Source organism: Cryptomeria japonica, chromosome 5, assembly GCF_030272615.1.
Source record: "Cryptomeria japonica chromosome 5, Sugi_1.0, whole genome shotgun sequence".
Lineage (NCBI taxonomy): Eukaryota > Viridiplantae > Streptophyta > Pinopsida > Cupressales > Cupressaceae > Cryptomeria > Cryptomeria japonica.
In genome coordinates, this window is record NC_081409.1 from 759,174,785 (window position 1) to 759,202,594 (window position 27,810).

General features: G+C 37.6%; 1 protein-coding gene across 5 annotated transcripts in view; it reads left to right on the plus strand.

Moving 5' to 3' along the window:
* Nucleotides 1-27,810, plus strand: part of LOC131036504 (ureide permease 1) — a 150,968-nt gene that overhangs the window by 73,876 nt on the left and 49,282 nt on the right. For all 5 annotated transcript variants that reach the window (XM_057968407.2, XM_057968408.2, XM_057968405.2 and 2 more), the window contains one exon: nucleotides 3,202-3,340. In XM_057968407.2, the coding sequence (XP_057824390.1) occupies nucleotides 3,202-3,340 (139 nt within the window). The remainder of the gene's footprint in view (nucleotides 1-3,201; nucleotides 3,341-27,810) is intronic.

Genomic DNA, 27,810 nt, shown 5'->3' on the forward strand with positions numbered 1-27,810 from the left:
CACATAAAGGACCAACGCTCTGATACCAATTGTTATTTGTGAGAAATTGGTTATTACGGAGAGGGGGGGTGAATCAGTAACAGTAAACTTTAAAACTTTAACAACCACCAAAATCTTCTTTCAAAACAACTATAAACAGTACCAGTAATAACTGAAATCATACTGCTAATTAGATTTATCAAACTATTCTTCTAAGTGTTCACCAACATGCATGCAATAGAAAGATATCAACTCAATACATAAGAAATCAAGCAACACATGAACACCAGGATTTTCACGTGGAAACCCAAACGGGAAAAACCACGGTGGGAATTGGTACCCACAAGATTTTTGCACTCTTTCAGGATGCGCTCTGTTAGGAGCCTAGCCCGGTTAGGAGCTTACAAATATGCCTAGTTAGGAGAAGACCCTATTAGGAGTCCCCCGGTTGAGAGATTTACCTCGGCCCTGTTAGGAGCTTTACTCTGTTAGGAGTAACCTTGTGAAAGGATTTAAAACCCAAGCTAATGAGTCACTCAGTGAAGGGATTTATACAATCAGGCTTGTCAGGACCTACCCGGTTAAGGGATTTTGAGTTTGTTGCAACTGTTAGGGAACAACAGATGTATGATATGAAAATAGCACTCTCTGCTTGCTTGTACAGATCTTTTTTTTGCTTCTCACGTGTAGACACACACTGGTTCGGCCACACTCTTCTTTTGATCACCGACACAATAAATCATCACAAACTTACCCTAAATAGACTTTACAACTTAGTCGGTTACAACACTCTAACCTCATACTAGGTTTTACATCATAGATCATCACAGATCTTTACAACTCATTACAGATCATCATATGGATCATTACAATCAATTACAACCGTTGAATGATCACCGCACATCGATCTGTTACACTTTCAAACCCTTAGCTCATTCTATTAAGCACTTCGCTCATTCCCAAAAAAATTGCTCTTTGATCGCGCCAAAAGAACATCCTATCACTTCACGCAAATTGAGCCATGTCATCACCATCTTACAAACATAATGTAATACATCGTTGAACTCAAAATCATTACCGGTTATAAGATTTTAATACCGGTTCTTAAATTCTACTAAAACCCTACAGAAAATACATCAGTCAATCACAAACATGACTTCTGGTAGCCAAAACATGATGCCGTTCCGGTCATAACCTCATTACAATGTTACAAACACATATTCCAAACTGCAACCACCAAATTCTTCATCAATCTCTAGATCATATTACTTAAGCATAACACAGTTTCACAATTATCGATTAAAGTCCTATTTGCGAGTTAATTGCCAAATCCATTCCAAAGCTTTCCGGTTAATCATATACGACTTAGATAACATGATAAAACAATATAATCGTAGTTGCCATCAATGACAACACAAACTGATCATCAAATCATCAGACAACATCTCAACTATATCATCACCAACAGTCCTTATACCGGTTCATCAATATCATCAACAATTATGCCAACATTTTAAAATTTAATTTAATTTTTAAGAAATATAGCATTGTTTTATTTTAGTATTAACAAATGTATTTATTTCAACTAAATTATAAAGGTATTAATATTTTAAATTTATTATAAAATGATAAAATTTAACATTTACAATAAATATGTAAATTTAATATGTTTTTCCTAGATTTAAAAAATACATTTTAATAATTTAAAATTTAATTTTAAAATTATCAATATATAAAATTTAACAATTCAAATATTTAAATTAAATTTAAGCAATATAACATTGTTTTTTTAATATTGACAAATGTAATTATTTCAATTAAATTTTAAATTTATTACAATACAATAAAAAGTTACATTTATTTTGCTTTAATATATTTTTTATACATTAAAAAATCATTGTTTAATAAATTAAAATTAATTTAAAAAAATATTATAGTTAATTTTAAAATATTAATATATACAGAATTTTCAATTAAATTTAAGAAATATTGTTTGTTTTACTTTAATATTAACAAATGTAATTATTTAAATTCAATTTTAAACTTATTAATATTAATATTTATATTAAAATTAAAATTTATATATTTGAAAAACTTAATTGGAATTTTATTGTTAGTTTGACATAATTATTTATTATAATGATAAATACCTTCAAATTTTAAAAACAAGTATTTTATTCTTTTCTTTTTTTAAAAACATTTATTTTAATTTTTAATATACAATTTTTTAAATCCAATTTTTTTGACGATTATTTTCCCATTTTTTCAAAAAATCTTATACTTTTGATTTGCCAATTTTTTTAAAAAAAGTATCACCATATTTTTTATTGTAAAATAAAATAATATTCGAATAATTTTAAATTTAAATAAAATAATTTTGAAATGAATAAATCGCTTTGAATAAATAAAAAAACTTCTTCACAAATAAATAAAGTAAATAATATACATAAAATAAAATAAGAATTAAATATTTTTAAGTAACATAAAACTTTATATAGAAACTATATACATCTATGCAAAATATGAATTGTTTTATTTTATTTTAAAATTATTTAATAGTTTTATTTTAATTATATTATTTATTTTAGTTTTATTCAAAACAATTTTATGAGAATTTAATTTATTTCAAAATTATTTAATTTTAATTTGGAACATTATTCAAAAGCCCTTGAACATGGTAGGGGCTGTCATCCTAGATTTATGCTTTCATTTTTATTTTTTTAAATATATCTTTATGCTTTTAAAATACATTTAAATTGAAAAATAGCAAGTTTTTTTTATTATTAACAACGAAAATCTATTTTGTATTGAAGTGTCTATTTTATTTGCCTATAATATTTCTATGCTATGGTAATGTCCTTAAATATATATATGAAAAATGATTTTTGATTGTTTTTTTGTATTTTTTTACTTTTTTTGTAAATCTGATTTTTTGCTGATGATTTTAAAAAAAAATCTTATACTTTTGTTTTGCCGATTAATTCCCAAACGATTAATGCTTCTATAATTCTAACTATTTTATTTTCCATTTCAATTGTTGCAAGTCTATAGTGACATTAAGTTTTTTCAACGAATACTTAGTAATTATTATTTCTATACTGTCATTAGTCTTGAGAAACATGAACTACAATTTATAATAATCTATGTGATAATGTTTGCTAAGGAGATGATATTTATACATATTTTTGTATAGTGCCTTGATTAATTTAATTTCTGATGCAGGACAATTGGCCCGCTGTTGCTTTGGCCATGACTGGTGGATTTGCATTATGCTTAGGAAATATTTTGATGCAATACTCTCTTGCCTTTTGTGGTATTTCATTGACGGAGGTGGTATCTGCAAGTTTGGCAGTAGTTGGTGGTAATTATATGTTTTTTCTTTTGCTTTCTAGTTTTCTCTTTCACATTTACTTTGAATTCATTTGCATGTCTTTCTACTGCCATTATTCTCTACATTTTTTATACATTCCAGTTTTTGAGTTACAACTATTTGAATAATTCATTGGGTGTGTTCTTTTTATTATATTGACCAGCTCTTTTTTATTTGAATATAATGTTTACTTGAAGTTATTTGTTTATGTGATTGCAACGACAAAAAAGCTGATTTGGGTAGCCATAAATTAGAGTGACATTGTCATGCCCCCTTCTTGGGAGTGAAAGAATTAATTGAAGACTTGTAGCCTATTCTATTTTTGGTAGAATAAGGGACAAAATAAGAGATAATTTAATAATAGTATTTTAAGTTGGGCCCAATCATATTTTCAAAAGGGTAACTTAATTATTATTATTAGAGTGACCATCTAAATGAGACATTATAAGGTCTGTATAATATTTTGTTAAATATTTTTTTTGAAACCCATAGAGTGAAAAGTGAAATGAATTAAGGACCCAAAAGGAAAGGCAAGTGTTCAAAGCAAATTATCCATTTTGTCATTATATTGTACGCTAGCTTCAAATTTGAGCATTCAAGGATGAAAGCCCTTGGGGTGCCAATTTCAGAGGACAAAATTCCTTTTGATTTCCATTATGGATTTGAGGATGAACCCCCTTGTCCATTGGTGGTGATTCCATTTGGATCTCATTTGAGCTTATAGTTGCAATTCATGTCAGCTAGAGCAATTTATATGTACAAGTAAATTGTGATATTGACAACATTATTGTGTGTTTGAGGTCACATATAGATGCACACAACTTACCCTTGCTTGTCTAGCTGTTATTAGAATTGTAATTGTAGTTGGGGCAAGAATTTCATGGCATTTTAATGCCTCCCAATTATTGTTGAATAGCGGTGAACCAACAATTAGCCTGTTGTACTTGTGCCGTGCATTTTGGTATTTTTTGTGGGCTGTTTCCAGCTTGTTACCAACTCACGCCTAGATCTGACCAGTAGTTTGGCTATCACTGAGTTGTTTCCAACCCATGCAACAAGTGAGTTTTTGTATTGAGTTGCCTCCACTTGATGATGAAGGTAAACTTGATTTGGAACCAGAAATCATCTTAGATAGGCGGGAGAAACAGTCGAGGAACAGAATTATACCTGAATGCTTAGTAAAATGGAAAGGCTTATCTAGAGAAGATGCTACATGGGAGGGGAAGAAATAATGTCCCATCCAAATCTTAATTTGCTTGAGGACAAGCAAATTCGGGACAGGCGAACTATCACGAACCATGCCTAATCTATGTATAATAAAAACCAAATATAATAGAAATCATAAATTGTATTATGGATTCAAATTCTAATCCATAATTCTTTTTGTGTACGTTCATATTTATGTATCAAATGCTTGGTCATAATGACCAATGGTCCCTATTTTGTATTGTATCTCCTAATTTAGTTATGAAGAAATACTTTGATTATATTTACTAATTAATAATCAGTAGTTGATTACATTATACGGTAAATTAAAAATAATAAGTAAATATTCATGAGTTTCCTATGTTAATTAATAAAGGGATATTAATGAAGAAATGCATATTAATCTAATGAAATTATAAATAATGCTAATCAAAAGCCACGGTAACATGAAGGACAAGCATCGATTGGGGGAGGACTTGACCTTCATTAAAGCCACGTCTCTTTCCAAAAGAAACATCGGACCCTCTTAAGATTTATAAATGGGCAGCCTGATACCTCTCACGGGAGATGAAAAGGGGGAAGAAAATAGAAATTTAGAGGCACGGACTGATACAAGATGAGGGGAAAAGAATATTAAAAAGGGAAGCCACAGCAGATATAGGAAACGAGGAAAAAGGAAGAGAAGGAAAGAAGACAGCAGTCACTGCCTGGAAAACATTACGGTATGTACATAAAGGCTGTTGACAATATCATACGATGGTATTGTTAATATAATTTAATTTGGTTATTACATTTAATACTACTAACCCAATTTCATATGATCAATACAATCTGATATGGCTAGTATAATACTATGTTGTTAATATACTGCTGCTAATATAATATAATAACTGTTAACACTATTAATGAAATACAATATGCTAATTCAGTCACATATTAACATAGCAATATTGTTAATGTAATATAATAAAGATGATAAAATAACACAATAATGTTAATAAAGTTTGAAGCCCATGCAGTACTTAATCAAATCTGATATAATATTGCTAATATAGTAAGATTTTATCAATGTAATACAATTAAATGTTGACAATTCACATAACGGATAATTAAGTTCCACAGAAACGTGTTTCCCCCAGGCCCAAGTCCCCCTGTCCCCAAAACTTTTTCCCTTTGCCCCCCTACCTCGAAACCCATCCTCGTGTCCCCCTGTCTCCCCATTCCCAACGGCCGTGGAACAATGGGTCACTCATTAAGTAAATAATGGACAATGTAATTCGGATAATGTCATATCAAATTTAATTCTTAACCCATAGATTGTAGTGATCTAATTCTGCGTCTTTCTCTAATACTTGCAAAGATAGGGAGTGTGTGGGGGAAAGGCAGAGTAAATTGGTCACATGGCGAAAATGTCCCAAGATGGGTAGTAAACCTTGAGGGAGCCGCATGTAGACTATGTCACGCGCCTTTGGCATAGTAAATCTTCCATCTTGTAAGGCTTAGTGGAATAGGGAAGAGGAGTCTCATGCAATCTATGGGAAGTAAATCATATAACAAATTTACAATCTGTTCATCTTAATTGAAAGAACCTTAACATTACATTATTGGCATAAGTAAATAATTGATAGGTATGCATAATATTAGCTATGATTGGAAAATATGAAAAAATCATTTTGTATAAAGGATGAGCCTCTTTTCCTAAATCCTAAAATTGCTAATTTATGTTTTTGGGGTGAATTTAAGAAGGGGTCATCACAACCATAGATTCAAGAATAATCAATAGGCTCAACTTCAAACCGTTGGCGGAGTTGGGTGCAATGATTGATTATTCCTCTTTTTGTGTTTTTATATGATTGGATAAGATAGAATGAAAAAATGCAACTAGGTATAAAGATGCAAATTTGACAATAATCAACATGAATAGTGAGCTAAAAAACTAAGTTTGAAGATATATCTAGAAATAGGAATCAGAAAGGCACTTGTGTTTGCAATTTGAGCTTGAAAGTGTCGGTCAATGTGGCTAGGCACCATTGACCTTAACATGTTTGATGCAAATATCATAAACAGATTTCGGATTGGGATGTCACACATTATCTCCCTGAAATTTCATCGGGAAAGTGTCAACACAGTGGCTAGTTGCCAGCGACCAGGGTTTCCTACTTCTTCAAAGTCTAGATCTCTTTGTCTCAATCTGCATTTTATGAATTTGTAATCCTTCTTTGCCAGATTTGAATCCTACACACAAAAGAGAGAGAAAATGGTGTTGGGTTGTATAGGGGTTTTCCTATGTTAACCCCGCGTTGGAATTAACCCTATAGCAATTATAAAAAAGGAGAGCTTACCCTTGTAAGGAAGAGGCTAAAAACCCTAAGGAAATGCAAAATTGAAATGTCATACCTTTGCTATGAATCTTCTTGCCTTGGAGTCCCATAAAAGGTTGATGTTGCTATGTGGAAGTTCGTGCATGCCTTCACTCAAACTTGATCATGGATGCCATCTTGAATGCTTGAATATTTGAATACTTGACGTCTCCTTCATTGCCTTGAAAATGCTTGATGAGAATTAAATTAGGATATGAGAGATGCAATTGGGAGATGTTTCAAATGAGGAGGTAAGAATTGCTTTTATAGTCAACCTCACGAAACGTCTTGAAAATTTCAAAGAAGGCCAACATCAGGATCACTTTCCCGCTCAACATTTTCTGACTATTAGAGGGTTCAAAGTTGGGCCCTTTTGGCTGGAATATGGCTCTAGGCACCCTAGTCTAGGAGAGCTAGGGCGCTAAGTGCTCTAGGATCTAGGTTAGAGAGCCAAAAATAGTGCAAAGTCCTCAGATTTGGCATTGGTTTGAGGAGAACCAGCCAATCTCGAGGGCATGAAGGGAGAAACACCAAAGTGACCTCCAAACGAGTATGAAATTATGAGGATACAATTTATGATAATACAATTGTACAATGATTTCTAAGTGACTGCTATTCTCACATTTCGTGTAGAAAATTTCGAAGAAGGTTGACATTGGGATCACTTTCCCGCTCAACATTTTTTGACTATTAGAGGGTTCAAACTTGGGCCCTTTTGGTTGGACTATGGCTCTAGGCACCCTAGTCTAGGGGGGCTAGGGCGCTAAGTGCTCTAGTCTTGTCCTCTTGGGTTGGGATCTAGGTCAGAGAACCAAAAACAATGCAAAGTCCTCAGATTTGGTATTGGTTTGAGTAGAACTAGTCAATCTCAAGGGCATGAAGGGAGAAACACCAAAGCGAGCCCCAAATGAGTATGAAATTATGAGGACACAATTTACGATACTATAGTTGTACAACGATTTCTAATTAATTGCTATTTGTAAGTTGAACTAGGTTATTATTGAATTATCATTGTTTTTTTTTGGGGTAAGTGCTATTGTATGGGGGTTTCCCTTTTATTAATGCTAAAAAAATGTTACATGAAATATTACATTAAAGGTAGTGGCGTCGGAAGAAAATTATCGCAACACCATAATCTAAAGCCCTTTTGACTTTTGTCTAAGAGAATAGATCAGGCTTCCTATCGATGAATTTGATTAATTCCAATAAATATTTTTCCCCACTCCTTGTTTGAAGATGGCCCAGGCAGTTCGCATTGTTTCTTCCATCCCTTGTTTGTCTAGATCAAATATTCCATGCAATAATCTAGATACCCATCCCTCCTCAATTTCATATAGTGCATTAGAAACATTGGGCTGATTGTGATCTACCACTAGCAAGCTACCGATTTGAAATCCCCAATCTTTGGATTCTAATGTGTGAATTATTGAAGAAAAGAAATGCTTATATATCATCCCATCATGAACATGGCCTTGTCCACCAAAGCATCCTCCCACCACCATGTGAATAGCATGGCTGACCTAGCCAACATTGCACTTGAAGAGACAATGACATTGTTCATCATTGGTCTCCACTTCACATGAGCACTCAACATCGAAGATAAACACCATCTTGGATTAACGTTTTGTCGCACTTAGGCCCAAATTTGTTCCTAGCCCACAACTATTAACTTCCTCCTTTAAAATATTCAAATCTCTCAGTAGCTTTAAAACATACCTCTGCACCTTTATATAATTCTCTTGACCCAATATGAAGCTCAAAGTTTCAAAAATACGGCCATGTCCTCCATAATCGAAATGACTGAATATTCTAGTCAAATCCCGAGGCATATCAGATTTTTAATTCCTAAGGCACATTGAGCTCTACTTTTCATCCACTTGTTCAATGCTCGAGGGCAATGTTCAATTAGATTTTGATGATCGCTCAATTTTATCAGTCATTGACAGGAGTGTAATCTTTCTCGACATATGATTTCTCATAAGAGGACAGGTCTATACTCGATTCAACTCCATCCTTCAATTCCATCTCAATCTATAGTTTACTGATGAGTAGTAAGTGTTGTCATGAGTCTTAATCAATGTGTACAAAGTTGTATGTCCTATTAGAAGTCCAAACCTTATATGTCCAAATACATCGTGATGCCAACAATCTCGGTTTCTCCCCTAGCACATCCATGTCATTGATGATGATACGAAACTGCTTTCATCCCCCCCAAAATTTGAATGCTATGTTTAAGAAGGGTCACGAGAGAGAATACTATCTACAACTTGAGGATAATCCAAAGCAAAGGTACCAACATACGTTGCACTCCAATAACCACATTTTAGAAAGTTCTCTCCAATCTAGAAAAAGGGTAAGGCCGAACAAATGTGCTTTCACTTCCGACCTCATCCTTCCCAAGATACCCATCGATATTCCCCAACACTGGACCTTGGAGATCAACATCAATCCGCCTTTCTAGATTAAGAATCAACCAACTCAGGTGACCTATCCAAATCGGTCACAACAATTTCCTCATCATCCAAATTGACTCTCACATTAGCCAAGAAATCCGCCACTTTGTTGGATTCTCGGTAAACATGGGAAAGATAGGTTTCACCAAGAGAGGGAATGCATCTATTGATCCAGGACACCCATAGCTTCAACTTCCAATTGCTTGTTTGATCATTACACGCCGCATTGATATAGATATGCGAATCCCCTTCGATATCCGAATCTTTAATTCCTTTATCCATGCACAACCAAAGACCTCGAGTCAAGGTCTCCATTTTAGCTTCATTATTGGTGGCATACCTGATATTTTTGGCCAAAATCTAGACACATTTACCATAGTTGTATCTAATAATGCAACCGATACCAGCTCTCCTTGGGTTTCCTTTCACAGCTCCATCCAAATTATGCTTATGTCTACCCTTAGCCAGAGTGACCCACTTGGCATTCTCCCTCATATTTGGTATACGAGAAGTTACATTTGGTGGAAACTTTAGATCACTCCATACTTTTTGAATCTCATTGTCCCACAAAGAAAAGTACTTGCTCTTCTTCCTTCTCACATTAGCATTAACCACCTCAAAAACCCCAATCTCAATTCTTTAGATCACCTCCTCCATGGATAGAGACAGATTGCAAAAAATTCTTTGATTCCTTTTTTTCCACACCTGCCATATGACCATGGACGAAGAAACAATCCATATATCATCCCTAGTCAAACCCTTCCCATGGGATGGCCAACTTAAGAGGAAGCTCATCAATTAATTGTCTAGCAGACCTCCAATTTAGAGAATAGGATAACCAATTCCAACATTTTGCGGTATACTGACATCTTAATAGCAAATGATCAACATTCCCCCCGTCCATGAGGCAAAGAGGACAATAGCTAGGACCTTCAATCCCAACCACCTTGAGCCTATCCCTGGTCAGATTTTTGCCATGCAATGTTGTCCACAAAAAAGCATTGGTTTTTGGTAGTACACTATTATGCTAGTATAACTTAGCAGGCCAATCAAATTTATCTCTTTGCACAGCCTGTAAAGCATAACCTTGTTAAACCCATAACAGGATTGAGAGGGTGGATGAATCAGTTCGGAACACTTCAAATCTGATCTAACTGATATTAAAGAGTGATTAACAACAACAATAAAAACATCAACCATCAACACATGAATGCTAAATTTACGTGGAAAGCCCAATCAGGGAAAAACCACGGTGAGAATTATACTCAATATATTAATTACAAAGTTTTAGGCTTATTGTGAAGGAGCAACATGCACCCGATGGATTTGCAAGACTAAGGCGCACTACCTTAGGGCAAAATACATGGACTTGTTCAACTAAAGCACACTGCTTCAAGGCAAGATACAAACTGTGATAACTTTAAGAAATCCCCTCTCAAAAAATTGTATAAAATCTTTGGCGAATATTTAATATTTTTAAAAAATAATAATAATTTTTATTGGCACATCTTTTGTTTTTCTAAAGAAAATATTAATTTTATTGGTCAATTTTTTTATATCAATTTTTTTGGTAGAAAATATTGACAAATCTTGGAAAATAATAAGAGTATGCATTAATTACCATTGCGAATCCTTTCATTTTAAAAAATAGTTTTTTATAGAAGAGTAAAGGCCTCAAGGTAGAGATCATTGAGTTTAAGTAGTAGACTCTACTTTATTAGTTTCTACCATTAACTTAAAATAATCTAATAGCCCTTTTTGTATTTTGTGAGAGAATGTACCAACAATTTGTAATACTCATGGGGCCAAAGATTGCTTTTAGCATTGATTTTCATTCAGGTCAACAATTCAAAAGCAATTTCAAACCCCACGAGAATCACAACTTGTAGGTACAATTTACCTCATGGAATACAATGAAGGTCATTATATTATATTTTAAATCAATGGTGGTAACTAAAGATTGTTGATATAACCCTAAAGTAGCCAATAATTATGATATATTATGGGCCATTTAATATAGATTTCTACAATGAGTTATAAAATGTTGGCGAATCTGATCCAATCATGTATCGAATATTGTGGCGAATCTTTGAGTTTAAAAAATTAACAAAATAAATTCTTTGGCAATTTAAATAACACAAATAAAAATTTGTAAAAAATGTGGTGATTCAGGGCACCATAAAAGTTAAACTTATTAGCCAAATTTTGATTCCTGAATTTCAAAAAATAGCCAATTGGTGAATATTAGCCACTAATGATTTCACTGGATACAAAGTAGGCTGCCAAGAGACCCACTGTCTTCTGGCAACATAAAGAATATTTGAACTGATGTGAGAAGAATCTCTTGATCATAAAAATGTCCTTGAACCTCTCTATCAAGCAACCAACATCATGTCAAATAGATTTGATAAACACCATTGCCACAACACCCTGTCTTACTAAATGTATCACCTTCAAAGCTCTTCACAAATTGACTTTAGCACATCTGCAATCTCAAATCTGCTTGCAAATCATTCACATTTGTTTCTCATCAATTCACACACTATCCCATACACAACTCATACATCCACACTCCTTAAATATAAGATAGATCATCAAAAACCTAATTGAGGGTCGACCAAGAACATAATAAACATTATTACACAAAGTAAGCCACCCAGACCAAAAATACTCAAAGCAGTCCACTCTAGGAGGAGGTGACCCAAAAACATCACAATACATTCTTCCAAGACAAATCTAACGAACCGCACACACTAACACATCCTCCAAAGTTGCCACCAAACGAAACATGTAGATAAACAGTAAGGCTTAGCACTCAGTTGGCCAAAAGACATCTTCCAATGCAAATTACGTAATGCGGATCTCCACCCAGCATGGTAAGACCCATAGCAATGTTCTCACTCAACCTTCAATGCATATTCAAACCAAACGGTATGATTCAAACAAGATAATCCAACCGGACACACCAAACCATAACATAACTGAATATACCAAGTACAAACTGTAGCGTTGTAAATTGTACACCTATTTTAGTATTTCCCTTTCCTCTATGCATTATAGGACCTTTATTGATTTAAATTAATTTTATGAGTCTTGTTTCTCTTTATTACATCATCACACTCTTATTTGGGCCCTTTATTATTTTATCCTGATTTATCTTTATTCTTACCCTAATTTCAACTCTCAAAGCATATTTTGCATGCCTATGTATTATGGTTTGAGCCACTGAGTTAGAATTGGCATTAGAATCCTATCATCTCGCATCCCTAGAAATTCGAGAAAAAGTTGCTACCTGATCTCGTACTTTTTTCTCTGAATCTCGAGAGGATAATTTGGTGGTCTTATCTAATTTGAATCCTACTTCGTGCGAAAATACATCAATTCTAAGTTGGCCTAAAGGTAATTTTAATTATGAAATCCCTATATAAGGCATCCCTCTCAATTCATTTTCATAATCTAATCTTATGCTAACATTATCATCAATTCAAGAGCAATTGTTTATCCTGGAGCAAATCTGATTCAAGGACCAACAAACTACATCAATTTACGTTCTATCTATGATTTCATGATGGATTTTATGTGATTTATCATGTAATTGCATCAACACATAGAGGATTTAGCTTAACAACGTTGCATCACCTATTGAAGGTATAATTATCTACATTCAAGCAGTTCAACCTTGTCCTGAAAAGGCAAGCTTTTCCAATTCAGTTCAAGTTCAATTTCTATTTCAATTAGGTTAATTCCAAACTTGAGATTTGACCTAAGGAAAATTCCTATCTATAACCCCCTTTCTTTCCTTCTTGTGTGCAACTATAGGTACTTGACGAAGTCAAAAAGTTTCGAGAGATATCAGGTTACAGGTACAAGTCCACTCCTAGAAGATCAACCTGGTTCTTAGGGACCAGGGTGCCCAATGCCCTTGTCCCTTGACCAAGGCTCCCAACAGCCTAGTCCTCCTAATTCAGCTCTAGTTTTTAGGGTTGCTTCTTAGACAACATCAAGAATCGCCTCTGAATCACAACTCAACTGACTAAGGTGCCCAATGCCCTGGTCCTGTTAGTTTTGCTCTAGATTTCAATTACAGGCACATAGTCAAATTCCCTATCCATTTTTGTACCTGTTGCGAAGTTTTTGTTTCATTATCAATCAACATAATCAGTCCAAGTTGTTTGTTCATGCATGTACCTTCTTACCTTAGATTTAACATTCTTATTACATCATTCCAATTATATTTTCAACTCAAACAAAAGGAAATAGGACTTCAATTAGCATCTAACTCTCGTCATAATAGAATTGAGGTTGGCTCTATTGAGTTCATCCTCCTTTTAATGTGATGCATGTGAAAGTCAAGTCATTTCCTAGTTTACATAGCTAAGCTTGTGAAATCGTAATTTTCCCTCCATTACAAAAACCAACATAACTCACTTGCAAAACAGAAACACCACTAGAGAATTGAACTAAAACGCTACACGAACCATAAAGATGTTCATGAAACTGCAACATGAGGCGACCAAAGACTTTCCGGACCAGTTTGACAGGCACCCTTACTGTCAGAGAACAATAATAACCAACTTTTGCACTCCACGAACCAAAAAACCAGTCGCGACAACATCCATAAAACATAATCTTTACCATCTAGAGGAATGCAAAGCATTCTACCAATGAGACATTAAATATTGTTTCTCACATATGTTAAGTACACTTTCCTGCATACATTAAAAACACTTCCCTACATATTGAACTTGCCACAACCAACATCAAAGCATCAAACTCAAAAACAACACCAAATACTAGACAAAGAAACTTGCAATGGTACAGGATTATATCCAAACCTAACTCCATCCGGAAAACCAAGTTTGACATCAATGACAACCAAACTCAAATATCAATCAAACAACTCAAATTTCCAACAAACTGTTGAGAGGTATTCACACATCGTCCCATTGCAAATGGGGACCCCCACTTTTTGCTTTCTGGGTTGTGTTGGGGTCTTTGCTATTAATCATTGCATTGAAGGGATGGAGTTTCTCAAGTAGCTAGAGTGTAATGTCCCCTTCTCAATGATGTGCTTTCAGTGGTCCATTGGCCTATTCCGAAGACCCCTAGGCTGTGGAAAAGAGAATTAAGGTTTCCAACTTTGGTGGAGTTCTGCACGAGCTTTTTAGGGTTTATCAGGAGGGAATTCTTCAGCTCTATCTATGGTTTCCTTCTAGGTTTTTTATGAACTCCTGGGTGGCATAACATGCATTGGATTCTTTGGTGAAGTGAAAACTTACTATTTTTAGTAAGTTAGGGTTTGGCTGTTTGGATGATGCTGTCTTACTGAGCTTTCCAAGCTCTTTCTTTGGGTGTGAAGATCATGCTTTTCGGAGGAGTATTTCATGACTTACTATTTTTAGTAAGTGGCAGTATGGAGCATTTCTATTTTTGGTAGTTTGGACAAGGTCCTAATCCTGTAGCAGTTCAACGGTCTTCATTGCTCAGTTTCATCCTGGTTTTTGTTGATAATCAGTATTGGAGTCATAAGTGATTTAATTAAATATTATTTCCTTGTCCTAAGGTTTAATATTTAAATATTTGTATTTATTGATTAAGTGTATTGTGGGTGACTTAAGGAAAAATATTTATCTGATATCAATATTGTTATTTTCCTAAGTTAGTGGCGTTAATAAGGTGGCGATTGGGGATGATAAAACATTTCATGTTATATTATTTTTATGTTGCAAATTGTCACCTAAGGTAAAGTTTGAACTTTGCCTAGGAAGATGGGAAAGTGGGTGCCATGTCTAGGTGCAGACATGAAATGAAATGAAATGAGTTTGAATTGAGTTTGGGCGCCATTTGCATTTGAATTTGGTGGAGCATGAAGTTATAAATAAGAGCCTTGGGCTCTCATTTTGGGCATCTTGAAAATTGCATCATTATGCTGCCAGTTTGGCAATAGAAATCTGAGCTTCGAAGTGAGCCTTCCTAGCTAAGTGCAGTTTCGTACTTGCAAGACAGTACCTAGCTGTTTTCTGTGTTCTCTCAATGTTCTTGGTGAGTTTGTTGAAGTGTGGGATTGCTGGTTTTGCTATGGTTCGAATTTTAGTGTGTTTCCAAGCTGCTGGGAAAGTCATGGCTGAATCATACTTTCATTCGTAAGTCTCCGTGTGATCGCCTGCTGCTTCTGGGTATTGGTTCTTTGATTTTCTATGTCCCAGGCGAAGGTATTTGTAAGTTTCCAGCACTAATCTTTGAGTATTTATTTTAATATTGGAAATCGAAATTCCTAGCTACGGCGTTTTTCTCTGTGTTGGGCATTCGGAAGTAAGTTGAGTTAAGTGGGATGTTTGGTGGTCATTTTATTGGTTGTTCTTGGTTAGTATTGATATAATAGCAGTTTGGGTTTGGTTTGGAGTGATTTGAGCGAGTTGTGAGAGTGTTTTATGCATTTTAGTGTGTCTTGGTGTTGTTGGTTATGCGTTTCCAGCTTGCTGTCAAAAATTACAAATTTTCAGAAGTTAGTGTTTGGGTGTGCATTTAGGAGTGTGAGTAGATTAGTTGATTTGGGAGTGATTTGGAGAGATTTGGGTGAGTTTGGAGAGAGATATGAGTGTGTCATAGCTTCTTGAAGTTGCTGGTTTGCATGTCATTGCTCCTAGAATTTCATAATTTAATGTTGAAGGGCTTTTGGGGAGTTAGCACTTGCTTGGGAATATTTATCAGCTTGGACAGCATTACTACTCTATTCAATCTCTCTAATTCCTATATTGTAAGGTTAAGTAGTAGTACTACTAACCATTTCTGATGTGTTGCTTGCCCACTGTATAAGTGGAAGAGGCTGGCTTAGCCGCCTTGCTTTGTAATTCAGTGATGTACTCAGTCCTCTCATTGAATAAGTGGTCGAGTGATAAGTTTTATGCAATTGTCCTTCTGCTGAAATATGCGGTAGAGTGATAGCTTAATGTAATGTCCTCCCGCTGAAATACGCGGTAGAGTGATTGAGTTCTAGTTTCTTGTTATTCAGTTCAGTTTCTATCCTACTGGATAAGCAGAAGGGGCTGGATTGTCACTCGTGCATTGTAATTTTATGGTGCTAACGATCCCTGGAACACCGTATGCTCTCACCCTCCCAGATTGGGCTCTCGGTGAACAAAAGGTGGAAGGGTTCCCTTTCAATAGTTTGGATTATTTCTCTAATCTTAACAGGTTATGGTGTTCGCTTGTAATTCTTATTGCTAAAAACCAATTTTTTTTTTAAGGGGAATATTACATAAAGGGTCATCATGTCAGGTTGGTCTCTTGAGTGGAGTGAAGTAAGTCATCAAGCATGTTGCAAGAATGATTCATGGGTGAAAGACTTGAGGATTGAACAAACTGAGAAAAGTCAAGTGAAAGGACTAAGTCAAGAGTCTTTCCTAAGGATGAGTACCTTGCTCCCTCGCTAGAGCGAAATCTGCCTAAGTACCTTGACCTTGTACCTTCCAAAGGTCCTAGAGCGAATTTTGAGATCTTGTACCTTCCAAAGGTCCTAGAGCGAAGTTTGAGATCCCGTACCTTGTCCAAGCCTTGGAGCGAAAATTCCACCAAGGGCATGTACCTTTCGAAGGATCCAAAGCAAAATTTTGATGAATCTTGCTAAGGTCCTAGAGCGAATTTCATCTCCAAGTCATGTACCTTGCAAAGGACATAGAGCAAATTTCTTCACAAGGACATGTACCTTCCTAAGGGTCGAAAGCGAATTTTTGCCAAGATGTGTACCTTGCAAGGGATCAAGAGCAAATTTATCCAAGTGAAGATCGAGAGTGAATTTTGAAGTCTTGGAGAGGTTTTAGAGTGAATTTGTTCAAGAATGTACCTTGTTAAGATTTGAGATCAAACTTTCCTAGTAAGTTTATACCTTCTGAAGGACATAGAGCGAATTTTTTATCAAGATTATGTCCTTGGAGAGGTCCTAGAGCGAATTTTGAGTTATGTCCTTGCTAAGATCCTAGAGCGAATTTCCAAGTCATGTCCTTGCTAAGGTCCTAGAGCGAATTTCCAAGTGATGTCCTTGCTAAGGTCCTAGAGCGAATTTCATTTCCAAGTCATGTCCTTGCTAAGGTCCTAGAGCAAATTTCCAAGTCATGTCCTTGGAAAGGTCCTAGAGCGAAATTTTCACCAAGGTCGTGTACCTCCCAAAGGTCCTAGAGCGAATTATGAATTGATGTACCTTGGAGAGGACATGGAGCGAATTTCTCACCTTGACCCTGTACCTTGCTAAGGACATGGAGCAGAACTTTTTCATGAAGGCATGTACCTTGCTAAGGACATGGAGCGAACTTTTTCATGAAGGCATGTACCTTGCTAAGGACATGGAGCGAATTTTTGAAATCATGTACCTTGCCCCCTGTTTTGAGCGAATTCCTCAAATTCAAGCATTGTGGCAAGAGGTGAAGTCAGCTAGCATGGGAAAGGTGATTTGTTATTTTAAATCAAGTCGGCCTTATGGGAAGAGACACATCCTTTACCCTAAAGCGCCTATAAAGGAAGGGTCAAAACATTCATTTAGCCACCAATTCAAACATATTCTTCTCTCCAAGTGTGAATTTGAGAGCAGACTTAGCGAATTTCTTCAGCAAGGCAGCGAATTTTATCAATACATGAGTGAATTTCATCAAAACATAGCTGAGCTGCTGCAGCACAAGGGTGAAATAAGACATTAAAGATACAGATCTGATATTTGAGGAAGGCGAATTCATCATACAGCAAGAGGGAGCGAATGTACCCAGCTGGGAGACATATCAACTATTGGACTTCATCATTAGACAGCCCAGATTTACCCTTAGACATTAAATTTGTCTTCCACATAGTGAATTCGTTGATTATTGTCAGTCCTTTGATCAGATTTAGTGAAAATCCCATAAAATTAGAGTAAGAGATCAAGTCAAAATAGGAGTATGTAAAGGTTATAAATCATTTGTGTTTGACACTATACTTGCTTTGTTTTGCAGTTATGTAAGGAAGATGATACTACTTCGAGGTAAGATGAGCAATCAAAAGATGAAGGAATGACTTGACCATGACAAGTACTTCCTATCACCGCTATGCAGGATCAAGAGGAGACTTCATCGGCAAACACAAGAACACCAAGGAAGAGAAGATCTCAAAATGTTTGAAGGCTCTCACCACATCATGGAAGCATGATGAGATAAAAGGAATGCAAGAAACAATCCATTCAACTACCTCGAGGTCGTGGTACATAAAGGAAAGATAACCTACATGATGGAGGAATATTTTACAATCTTGAATTTCCTTCGGGAATCCAAGAATCAAATTCAGTACATTGAAGAGCTACATTCAACCAAGTGCATCATCCACTCAAAGTACATCAGGAGCAAGAGAAAGTCAACCAAGGTCATCACACAATATCAAACATGATCAAAGAAGCATATAGTTTCAGAAGAGAATCAAAGTTCGCTTCTCATCAATCATCACATTGAGCAACTGAATAATGTTGTGTATCAAGAGATATCTCTCAACATCCCTTCATAGTGATGAATCAAATCAAGTCTACAAAGTGCAAGATTGAGGTGGCATCCCAGTTGCTACTCCACCAATCAGAGAGGTCCACATCAGCGCGTCTTGATTCAATGAACCAAGGTCTACTGTTTGCTGGTACAACTTGTAAATTAAATATAAGAAATAATAATGTACATGACATGCATACCAGACACAATAGTAAAATATATCTTTATTCGCACATGCAATTATTACAGAGAAGAAGACCAGAGATGGTCGGCCAAGGATTACAACAGATCCGACAATATCATCCCCCTTCCTGGCAATACACGACATATTTAAAGGACTTGACAGTTGTCGAGAGGTACACAACCGTCAACCAACCGACACATAACTACTCGAGATTGACAACCCACTCAATACAATTAATTAATACATTGTCGGATAACAAATATTATCAAACATAATAATAGGCAATTTATGCCGACAACATCATCCCCCCCAAAAGAAAAGTCGTCTTCTAGACGACAAGCAAACATCAAGTGATATTCGGGAAGACTAATGACAGACAGTGACTTCAACTGGACAACCCCAACTTGTAGTATACCTGCCAAATCAAATGGGGATTTGGGGGCAATCGGGGTCGAGGGGCAGCGCCCCTTGCAGGGTCTCGTGGCATCAATTTACAACCTTCCAACCCACACAAAACTCCATGGCGTGCATCGATTTTCTGCTTTTTTAAGATGTGGGGAACAAGGCCAATGAAGTCAAAATTCTGATCAAGGCATTTTCTCCCGTACGGGTATTATGTTTTTTGACTTCTCCTTCCATATGGGCTTATCCTACTTGCGTATAGACTTGTTCTTTCATACAAGCTTGTGCTTCTCTCTTGGTTGTATGATGCATAGGTGTGTGGCTTGAGACTCCCTTCATCCAACTCAACACTTCCACCGTACGGTACAATACTTCCGATGTTTGGCTCAAGAATTATCTCGTACAGCGCAACTCTTACTTTGTATGGCCTAGCAATCCTTGTGTACGGTTCAACTTTTCTCTCCCATGGTGCAACTCTTCCTCCGTACGGCCTAGCAATCCTTGCGTACGGTTCAAATTTTCCTCCGTATGACATGTTTATGGTTTTTCTGTACGGCCTTCTCCACACTCGCTCGTACAATGTACTCACATACAACCTCCTCTTCTTCACGTACGGTATACTTATGGGTTTTCTATATAGCCGCCTCCACACTTGCTCATACGTTTGCACAACTTTTTGAGCGTAGCACCTACTCACTCGTATGGATTGGCCTATGGGTACCAACCGTACAGGGTACAGTATCAATGCTCTGCAATTTGGTTCCCTTGACCATACAGATCTCCAACACTCCGCTTCTCTAGTTTGTACGGTGTAGTTGGGGCTCTTAGCTTCGTGTGGTAACCTCATCACGTCGATGCAACCTGGACTCTCAGGAGCCAACTTGCTCTTGTTTGCTATGAATCGTATGACGTACGGTATGGATTTAGTCAATCCTTCGGCAACTTTACGCTCCTTGTACAGTGACAATTCTCCAACAACTTTACTCTTGGCGTACAATGACAATCCTTCGGCAACTTTACTCTTGGTTCCTGTCGACTGTACGCTCCATGTAGTCTCGACTCTTATGGGTTGTATGGTCAACTTACTCTCGGCTGATTTCCATACAGTGGAATTACTCTCGGCTGATGTGAACCATACGACATAATTACTTTTGGCTAAAGTGAACCGTTTAGCATATAGTATTAACTTCTTCGGGGCATCTCCACAAGGCTCTACAACATCCAATTTCTGATCCTCGTCCTGTGAATCTTCTTCGTACACCTTAGACACTTCCCCATTCCCACCCAGCGGCCTCTGTTCATACGGTACAGGCTCACTTGGCAACTGTTCGTATAGCCCAGACACACCAACGCTGGATGTGCACAGATGAATATCGTACGACGGACTTTGCACTTCCTCAATTTGGCCAATTTGTAGCATGTTACAGTTCGGGTGGAAGACTTCATAATCCTCGATCTGCCAGTGAAATAATCCATTAAGAGAACTCGTCTCATCCTTAGAGCAATCTTCCAGTTTGAGCACCCCTTCATCGTTGGGTTTCATGCCTTTCCATCCTCTGTCCATACCTAACTCTCCACCCTTAGACTTAGAGTCCGAGGGTGCTAGTTCTTCACTCACCGCCTGGTTCCTCAAGTCAACGACGTGCTTCCTCCCGTCACTCTCGATCCAGAGTGTGTTTCGCTTCCAGTTATGATTTGCCTTGGCAGTAACCAACCATCCCCTCCCGAGGAGTGCATCGTACACCTTTTGTAACCGGATGACTACAGAGTCCAAGAAATTTTTTTGTGTCCCAATCATTACTTTTTGTGCCATCAATGTTCCCAATGGCTAGATGCCATGCTGGTTGGCACCTACCAAGTGGAAGCTTGGCAACCAAAGATTTGGCTTCCCCAGACATTTCCACGTGTCTTCTGGTAGTACGTTTACTCCCGAGCCTCCATCGTCAATGGTGTTTTTCAACTTCTTCCCCATTATTTCTATCTCGATGATCACCGGCTTCCGATGCTCACCGTCAGCAACATTGGATCATTGGACTCATTCCCTTAGGGTGATGCTTTTCCCATTAGTTCCTCCTCGTGTGGCTTACATTGTTTTTGGATGACTGTGTCGTCACTGACTGTGTTGGCAATTGCCATTCTCAGTTGCGGCATAGTTTGAAGAAGGTCCGCCACCTCGATGGGTACGGTTGTTTGTAGCACCTGTTGCACTATGTTCTTCTCTAACTCCCGCAATGACATACTTACAGTTCCATTGGAAGTTACTCATTCCTTTGCCAACACTTGTTCTACTTCGTTTTGTTCCTTTTCCATACCAGAGTTTGAATACATCGCCTTCTTTGTTTATGCTCTTGTGATTGCTAAAATTGCGTCCTCTTGTTCCTCCACATCCAGCATATTAATACCCTTCTGATTCAGGCAGTTGGTGTCTTCATGGTCACCTGGTCCACACCATTTGCACAATAATTGTATGTTGTCTTTCTTGTCATGGCAGTCTCTCGCAAAGTGTCCCCATTCACTACATTGTCGACATTGTATGATAGGACGTCCTCTGGAGTCGTACTATATTTGGTTTCGCCCTTGTTGATTTCCATAACCACTTGGCGATACATTCTGTGATTTCGATGGGCTGGACTCTCCCTGTGTGAAGAGTACTTGTGTACTTATCTTCAAATTGTACGGGCACTCCTTGATTTAATGCCCCAGCACTTGACAAATTTCACAAAACATATCTCTAGGACAATTACCTTTCGTGTGCCCCTCCCTTTTGCACTCAATACACCATAGTTCATTACCTTCTTTGCTGGTTCCTTTCTCAGCCTTCAATTCTTTCATCATTCTCAACATATCCTGTCAAAGGGCTCGTATGGTTTTGGATTCTTCGTCACTACTACCTTTGGTGCTCTCATCATCATCGGTCTTCCTCTTCTCTCAGGAGGAGGTTTAATTTTCACTCTCGATGTCCATCGCTCAATTGTACGCATCGGCGTATGAGGACGGAGGCACTACTTTCATCTTCTTGCATAGTGAGGCTATCAATCCCTTTGTGAACCACCTCTTCTTCAACCCATCAGCTGGCTGGTTCTCCATCTTGTTCAATAGTTCTTTGAGCCTACGGTTGTAAGCGTGTATGCTCTCATTTTTCCCTTAATATTATAGATTTCGGCCACAATCTCATTATCATCCCTCAAGAATTTGAATTCCTCCTGGAACGCCCTCTTCAGATCACTCCATCTCGTCTTGTGCTGGGTGTCGAGGTCTGTGTACTAGTCAATGGCGATACCCTGAAGGGTGGCGGGAAATGCCTTCAGCCAGTAGTCCCTGTCATCTTGGTCATTTGCCTCCCAAATGGTTATGCATGTTTTGCAATGCCGTACCGGGTCCTCCGACCTGTCTCTCATGAACTTCGACAGTTTTTGCTTCTCTTGGCTGTTCAACATTGTTTTCACTCGGAAGCTATGTGTGTATTTGCCTTGTGTGCCAGACCTGGGTGAACTGTTTCGACTGCTATGTTCCGGTGCTTTCCCTGCACTCTTGGCCACGCAGGCGTCCTCTACACGTCCACCTTCAGCGTCCCCAACACTTCAAGTACTTCTAGGCATAGTTGGACTACTTGCAACTTGGCTCGACGCGCCAAGCCCCTAGGAAAAAAACTCGGGGAAAACTCGGGAAAAACTCAGAAAAACTCGACAACTTAAAAACACGCTTAAACTTAGTAAAAAATGTATTATTTTTGCAAAATTTAATGAGAAGATGCATCCAATGAGTTAATAAATGATAACATGAAAGAAACAAGCTGATTCTAGATATATTTAAATGCAAAGTGTCTACAAAATCGCATCCTCATGAGGAATGCTGATGGCTGGAAGCCTGGAAGCAAAATAGTAAATTACTAAATAGTTTTTGTAAAAACAAAAGTAAATACATCATTACAAATGACAATTACAACTTCCTCTTCCCAGCTCTAGCAAAAACTTGGGGAGAGGTAGAACTAGAGGGTCTAGTCGTATAAGTTTGCTGTGGGCGTGACTGTGCCTCCTCACTCTGTATGGCTGAGTGAGACTCATCCTCCATCTTGGATGAAGCTATGTCTTCACCTGCTTCTAGCACTGGCAATGAATCCTCATCCTCATCCTCTTCCTCATCAATGTCATCCAACCTGGAACCAAATCCACCCTCCTCCTCCATAGCTTGCCTCTCCAAATCAGTGATGTCAGTGTCGGAAAACAATGGAGGCTGCTCCTGTGATGTCCAATCACTGTAAGGATCTATATCATCCAAGTCAATTGGACCACCTTCTAGTTCCTCTACTTTCCTTAGGCGCAATCGAAGATTATATTGCATGTAGACAAGGTCATTGAGCCGTTTCTGCGCTAACTTGCTCCTCTTCTTCATGTGGATTGCTTCAAACAAGCTCCAATTGCGCTCACAATTGGATGAACTGCAAGGTTGACATAAGACTCTGAGGGCAAATTTTTTGAGATGTGGGGTGTTTCCACCCCAATTTTGCCACCAAGCATCTGCAAAACAAATAAAATGGAAAATTTAGAAAGCAAAGAGAAAAGAGAAAACATAATTTATCAATCATTTTAGTCTTTAGATCCCAAAATCCAAATGGCAAATGTTATACCTGGGGTTTGAGTGGTTCTTCCTCTCCTAGCTAGCTCTGAAGAGAATAGCTTACCCCTTCCTCCCTCATAATTTTGGAGCTCACTCACAATGAGGTCTCTCTCCTCAACATCAGGTACCATCCTCTCAATGCATGTACTGAAGCCCTCCATGACTTCTCCATTTGGATCCGAGTAAGAACCCCCAAACCTAAATCGAGGGTTGAGGAAGTACCCTGCTACATGAATGGGTTGGTGGAGCTGATTGTTCCACCTCCTATCAACAATTTCCCAAATGGGATCAAATTTGAGTCTATCCCCTTTGTAGTAATTTTTGATAGACTCCTTGGCCCTATCCATGGCCTCATAAAGATATCCCATTGGGGTTTTATCCCCATCCACCAAGCGAAGAACTCGAACCAAGGGCTCTGACACCTACAATTGAAAAATACAAATTACAAAAAGATTAAAATTTAAATAATGAAGTTACAAATTAGTAATGAGAGACTTGAATCAAGAATAACTAAAATTTAAAAATTAAAGTTTTGAAGTAACAACCTTCACAATCTCTGCAGCCCTTTATGCAAATTGGTTTTTAAAGACTATGCATGCGACAGCCTCTCCTTTAGGCTTCTTTGAATAAGGTGAGTTAAGCCATTCTCCACTCACAAACATTTGTTTCAAAGAAGTCAATGCAACAAGAAGGCTTTGCAATGTCAAGAAAATCGTTGCAAACCTTGTGACACCAACTCTCACCAAATCTTTCCCTTGGGTGTGCTGTCTCATCAAATTTAGGACCTGTTGTGACCATTTCACACATCGCCCCATCGCAAATGGGGACCCCCTCTTTTTGCTTGTTTTTCGCTCGTTTTCGCTTTTGTTTTTAGGGTTTTGTTAGTCAGTTAGTAGTCTGGATTTAGGGCTAAGCCTTAGGGTTTTAAATTTTGCCTTTTCAAGCCAAAATCCAGTCGTTTTGAGAGTGCTTTTGAGCTTCTTTTCTAGAATGCAAATTTTGAATGCAATGATTTCGCCAAAATGGTCTAATTTTCAATTGGAATGTTCATGCAGAGTTTAAACTTGTCTAAGTGTTGACCGTCAAATATGAATTTTTGTCTGATTGAATATTTTGACCAAATTTTGACTTTTTTGAAGTTTGATCCTGGGCATTGGAATTGATTTGTTTTCGCCTTGTGAAGTGATAAAATGTGTAAAATCATGTTATTTTGGCCTATAGGAGCAAAATCGCTCCTGTCCCTCAGTGAAGGACGGGAGCTCAATTTCAAATATCTCATCATCCTTGCAGAGTCCAGACAAATTTTACGTTTGAAGTGATGGAGAACGACAAGATCTTTCCATTGAATATAAATTGAAGATTTTCATGAGCACAGAAATGCCTCCAGGAAGAAAATCGCTCCTGTCCCTCAGTGAAGGACCGGAGCTACGAATCAAATTTCACCTCGTCCTTGCAAGATTTTAATGACTTAGCAATTTGAGGACGTTCAAGGGAAGATGCTTTGCCAAATGAATATAATTTGAGATGCAAAAACGAAGGAAAATGACCTATGTTGACTAAATCGCTCCTGTCCCTCTCCAAAGGACCAGAGCGAAGTACCTTGTAGCTCTCGTCCCTCTCCCAGGGACCAGAGCGATTTCCTTCATTTTGCAAAATCCAGACAAGGGTCAAGGTAAGTTTACGTTCAAAAACGAAGGAGAACATGAGACGAATGCATTGAATATAAATTGAAGATTTTTGGGACGTCCATACCAGTGTTAAATGCCTAGTTCGCTCCTGTCCCTCAGGAAGGGACCAGAGCGATTTTTGATATAATTGCCTTTTTTGCAAAATTATAAACAATGTCAAGGCATGGGCGGATAGAGTGAAGAAGGACGACTCCGTTGAATATAAACTTGGAACCTGGCAAAGTGAGATGAAGGCCACAAAGGGAGGATCGCTCCTGTCCCTCTCCAAGGGACCAGGGCGATACAATGGTGATGATACGTCCCTCCAAAGTTCAAGGTCGTCCCTCCAAGGTTCAAGGCCGATCCAAGTCAAGACGAAGGGTGGCGAAGACATCTCAAGGCATTTCCATCAAGCGCAACGTTGCAAAGGTCATCACATGGAAGGATTTGCGCTCTAAGACCCAGATCGCTCCTGTCCTTTGGGAAAGGACCAGAGCGATATCTACATAATGGCGTAAATTTCAAAAGGCAAACAAGTTTCAAGTTACCAAGAGGGTCGAAAGGACATCATTCCACGCAATGAAGATAATTGCAAGTTGGTAAAAGCAAGAACAAGCACATAATAATGAACTTCGCTCCTGTCCCTCAGGAAGGGACCAGAGCGATATTAGATGTATTGATCATTTCATGCAAAATTCACGTAAGGACAATATATTGCAATGTTCTGGAGGGTCCATGGTATGACAACAAGGTGATAAACAAGAGTTTTGAACGTCCAAACATCGCCAAATGGTGTAAAGGCCTCACATCGCTCCTGTCCTTTGGACAAGGACCAGGGCGATCCTATCAAAACACTCACGTTCCTTCAAGGATCAAGGAGAAATGAGGTTAGGAAATGCGAAGGACGACGTTTGAAGGACATTGCAAAGGAGATCGAAGTTTAAAAGTTGCCAAGATCAAGGAGAAATCATGAATCGCTCCTGTCCCTCTCCAAGGGACAAGGGCGATGGTCCCTTTAATACATCTAAACACATAATAAAAGCAAAGGGAAATAAGCGCAAAGGACACGAGCATGGATGTTGTTCGCCTCGCAATGATATTTCGAAGGTCAAAGATACAAGGTGAACGTGAAGACATGGAAATCGCTCCTGTCCCTCTCCAAGGGACAAGGGCGATGTTAGACAAAGCGCATAATATTCTTCTAAAATCAAGGACGCACAGGGTTTTAAATGACATTCAAAAGATGATGCAAGGAAAGGATCGTACCAAAATGGAGAATTTCAAGCAAAAACATGGAGATCGCTCCTGTCCCTCTCCAAGGGACCAGGGCGATAATGATCATGAGATGCATTTGCTCGCACAAGAGAGGCATTCAAATTCGAAGGACCACCAGATGATCAATTTGGGACGTGGAAATGAAGGAGTTGAACGTTAAAAACGCAAGAATCTAGACCAAAATCATGGATCGCTCCTGTCCCTCTCCAAGGGACCAGAGCGATGAGGTACGTCCTTTTATTTTCATATCTTTGGCGCCAAATTAAACAATTCGAATTTCATTAAATGCTAAATCGATTTAAAAATTGAAAATCTTATTTTTTATTGGCATTTAATATGGCGTTAAACACTTATTAATTATTTTTGCCTTTATTTAAAATCGAAATTCTCAATTAAAAAAAAAAAACGCAAGGCATTAAATAATTAATTAATTAATTAATAAAAAAACCGATTTGAGCGCTCATATGTGGAGGTCGGCCTTGTCATTTCATTGCAAATCATTCAAAAAATGGTTTTATTTTTTATTAAGTCGGCCTAAGGGGTAAAGGATGCAAGCGCTATATAAGGGGGGTAAAAGTTATCATTTCTACATCATTATTTTACCTTCTCTACATGCGAATTAAGGGAGGCGAATATAGTGCGAAGTGTGTTCAAGGGTGGTGCGAGTTTCATTCATCCAAGGGTGGCGCGCTTAGACATTCCCAAGGTGGTGCGAGCTTGAGGATACACTAAGGGGAACTTGCTAAAGACTTGGAGATTTGTTAGTGCGAACTTGAAGATCACATTCTCTCAAGACGAAGGGT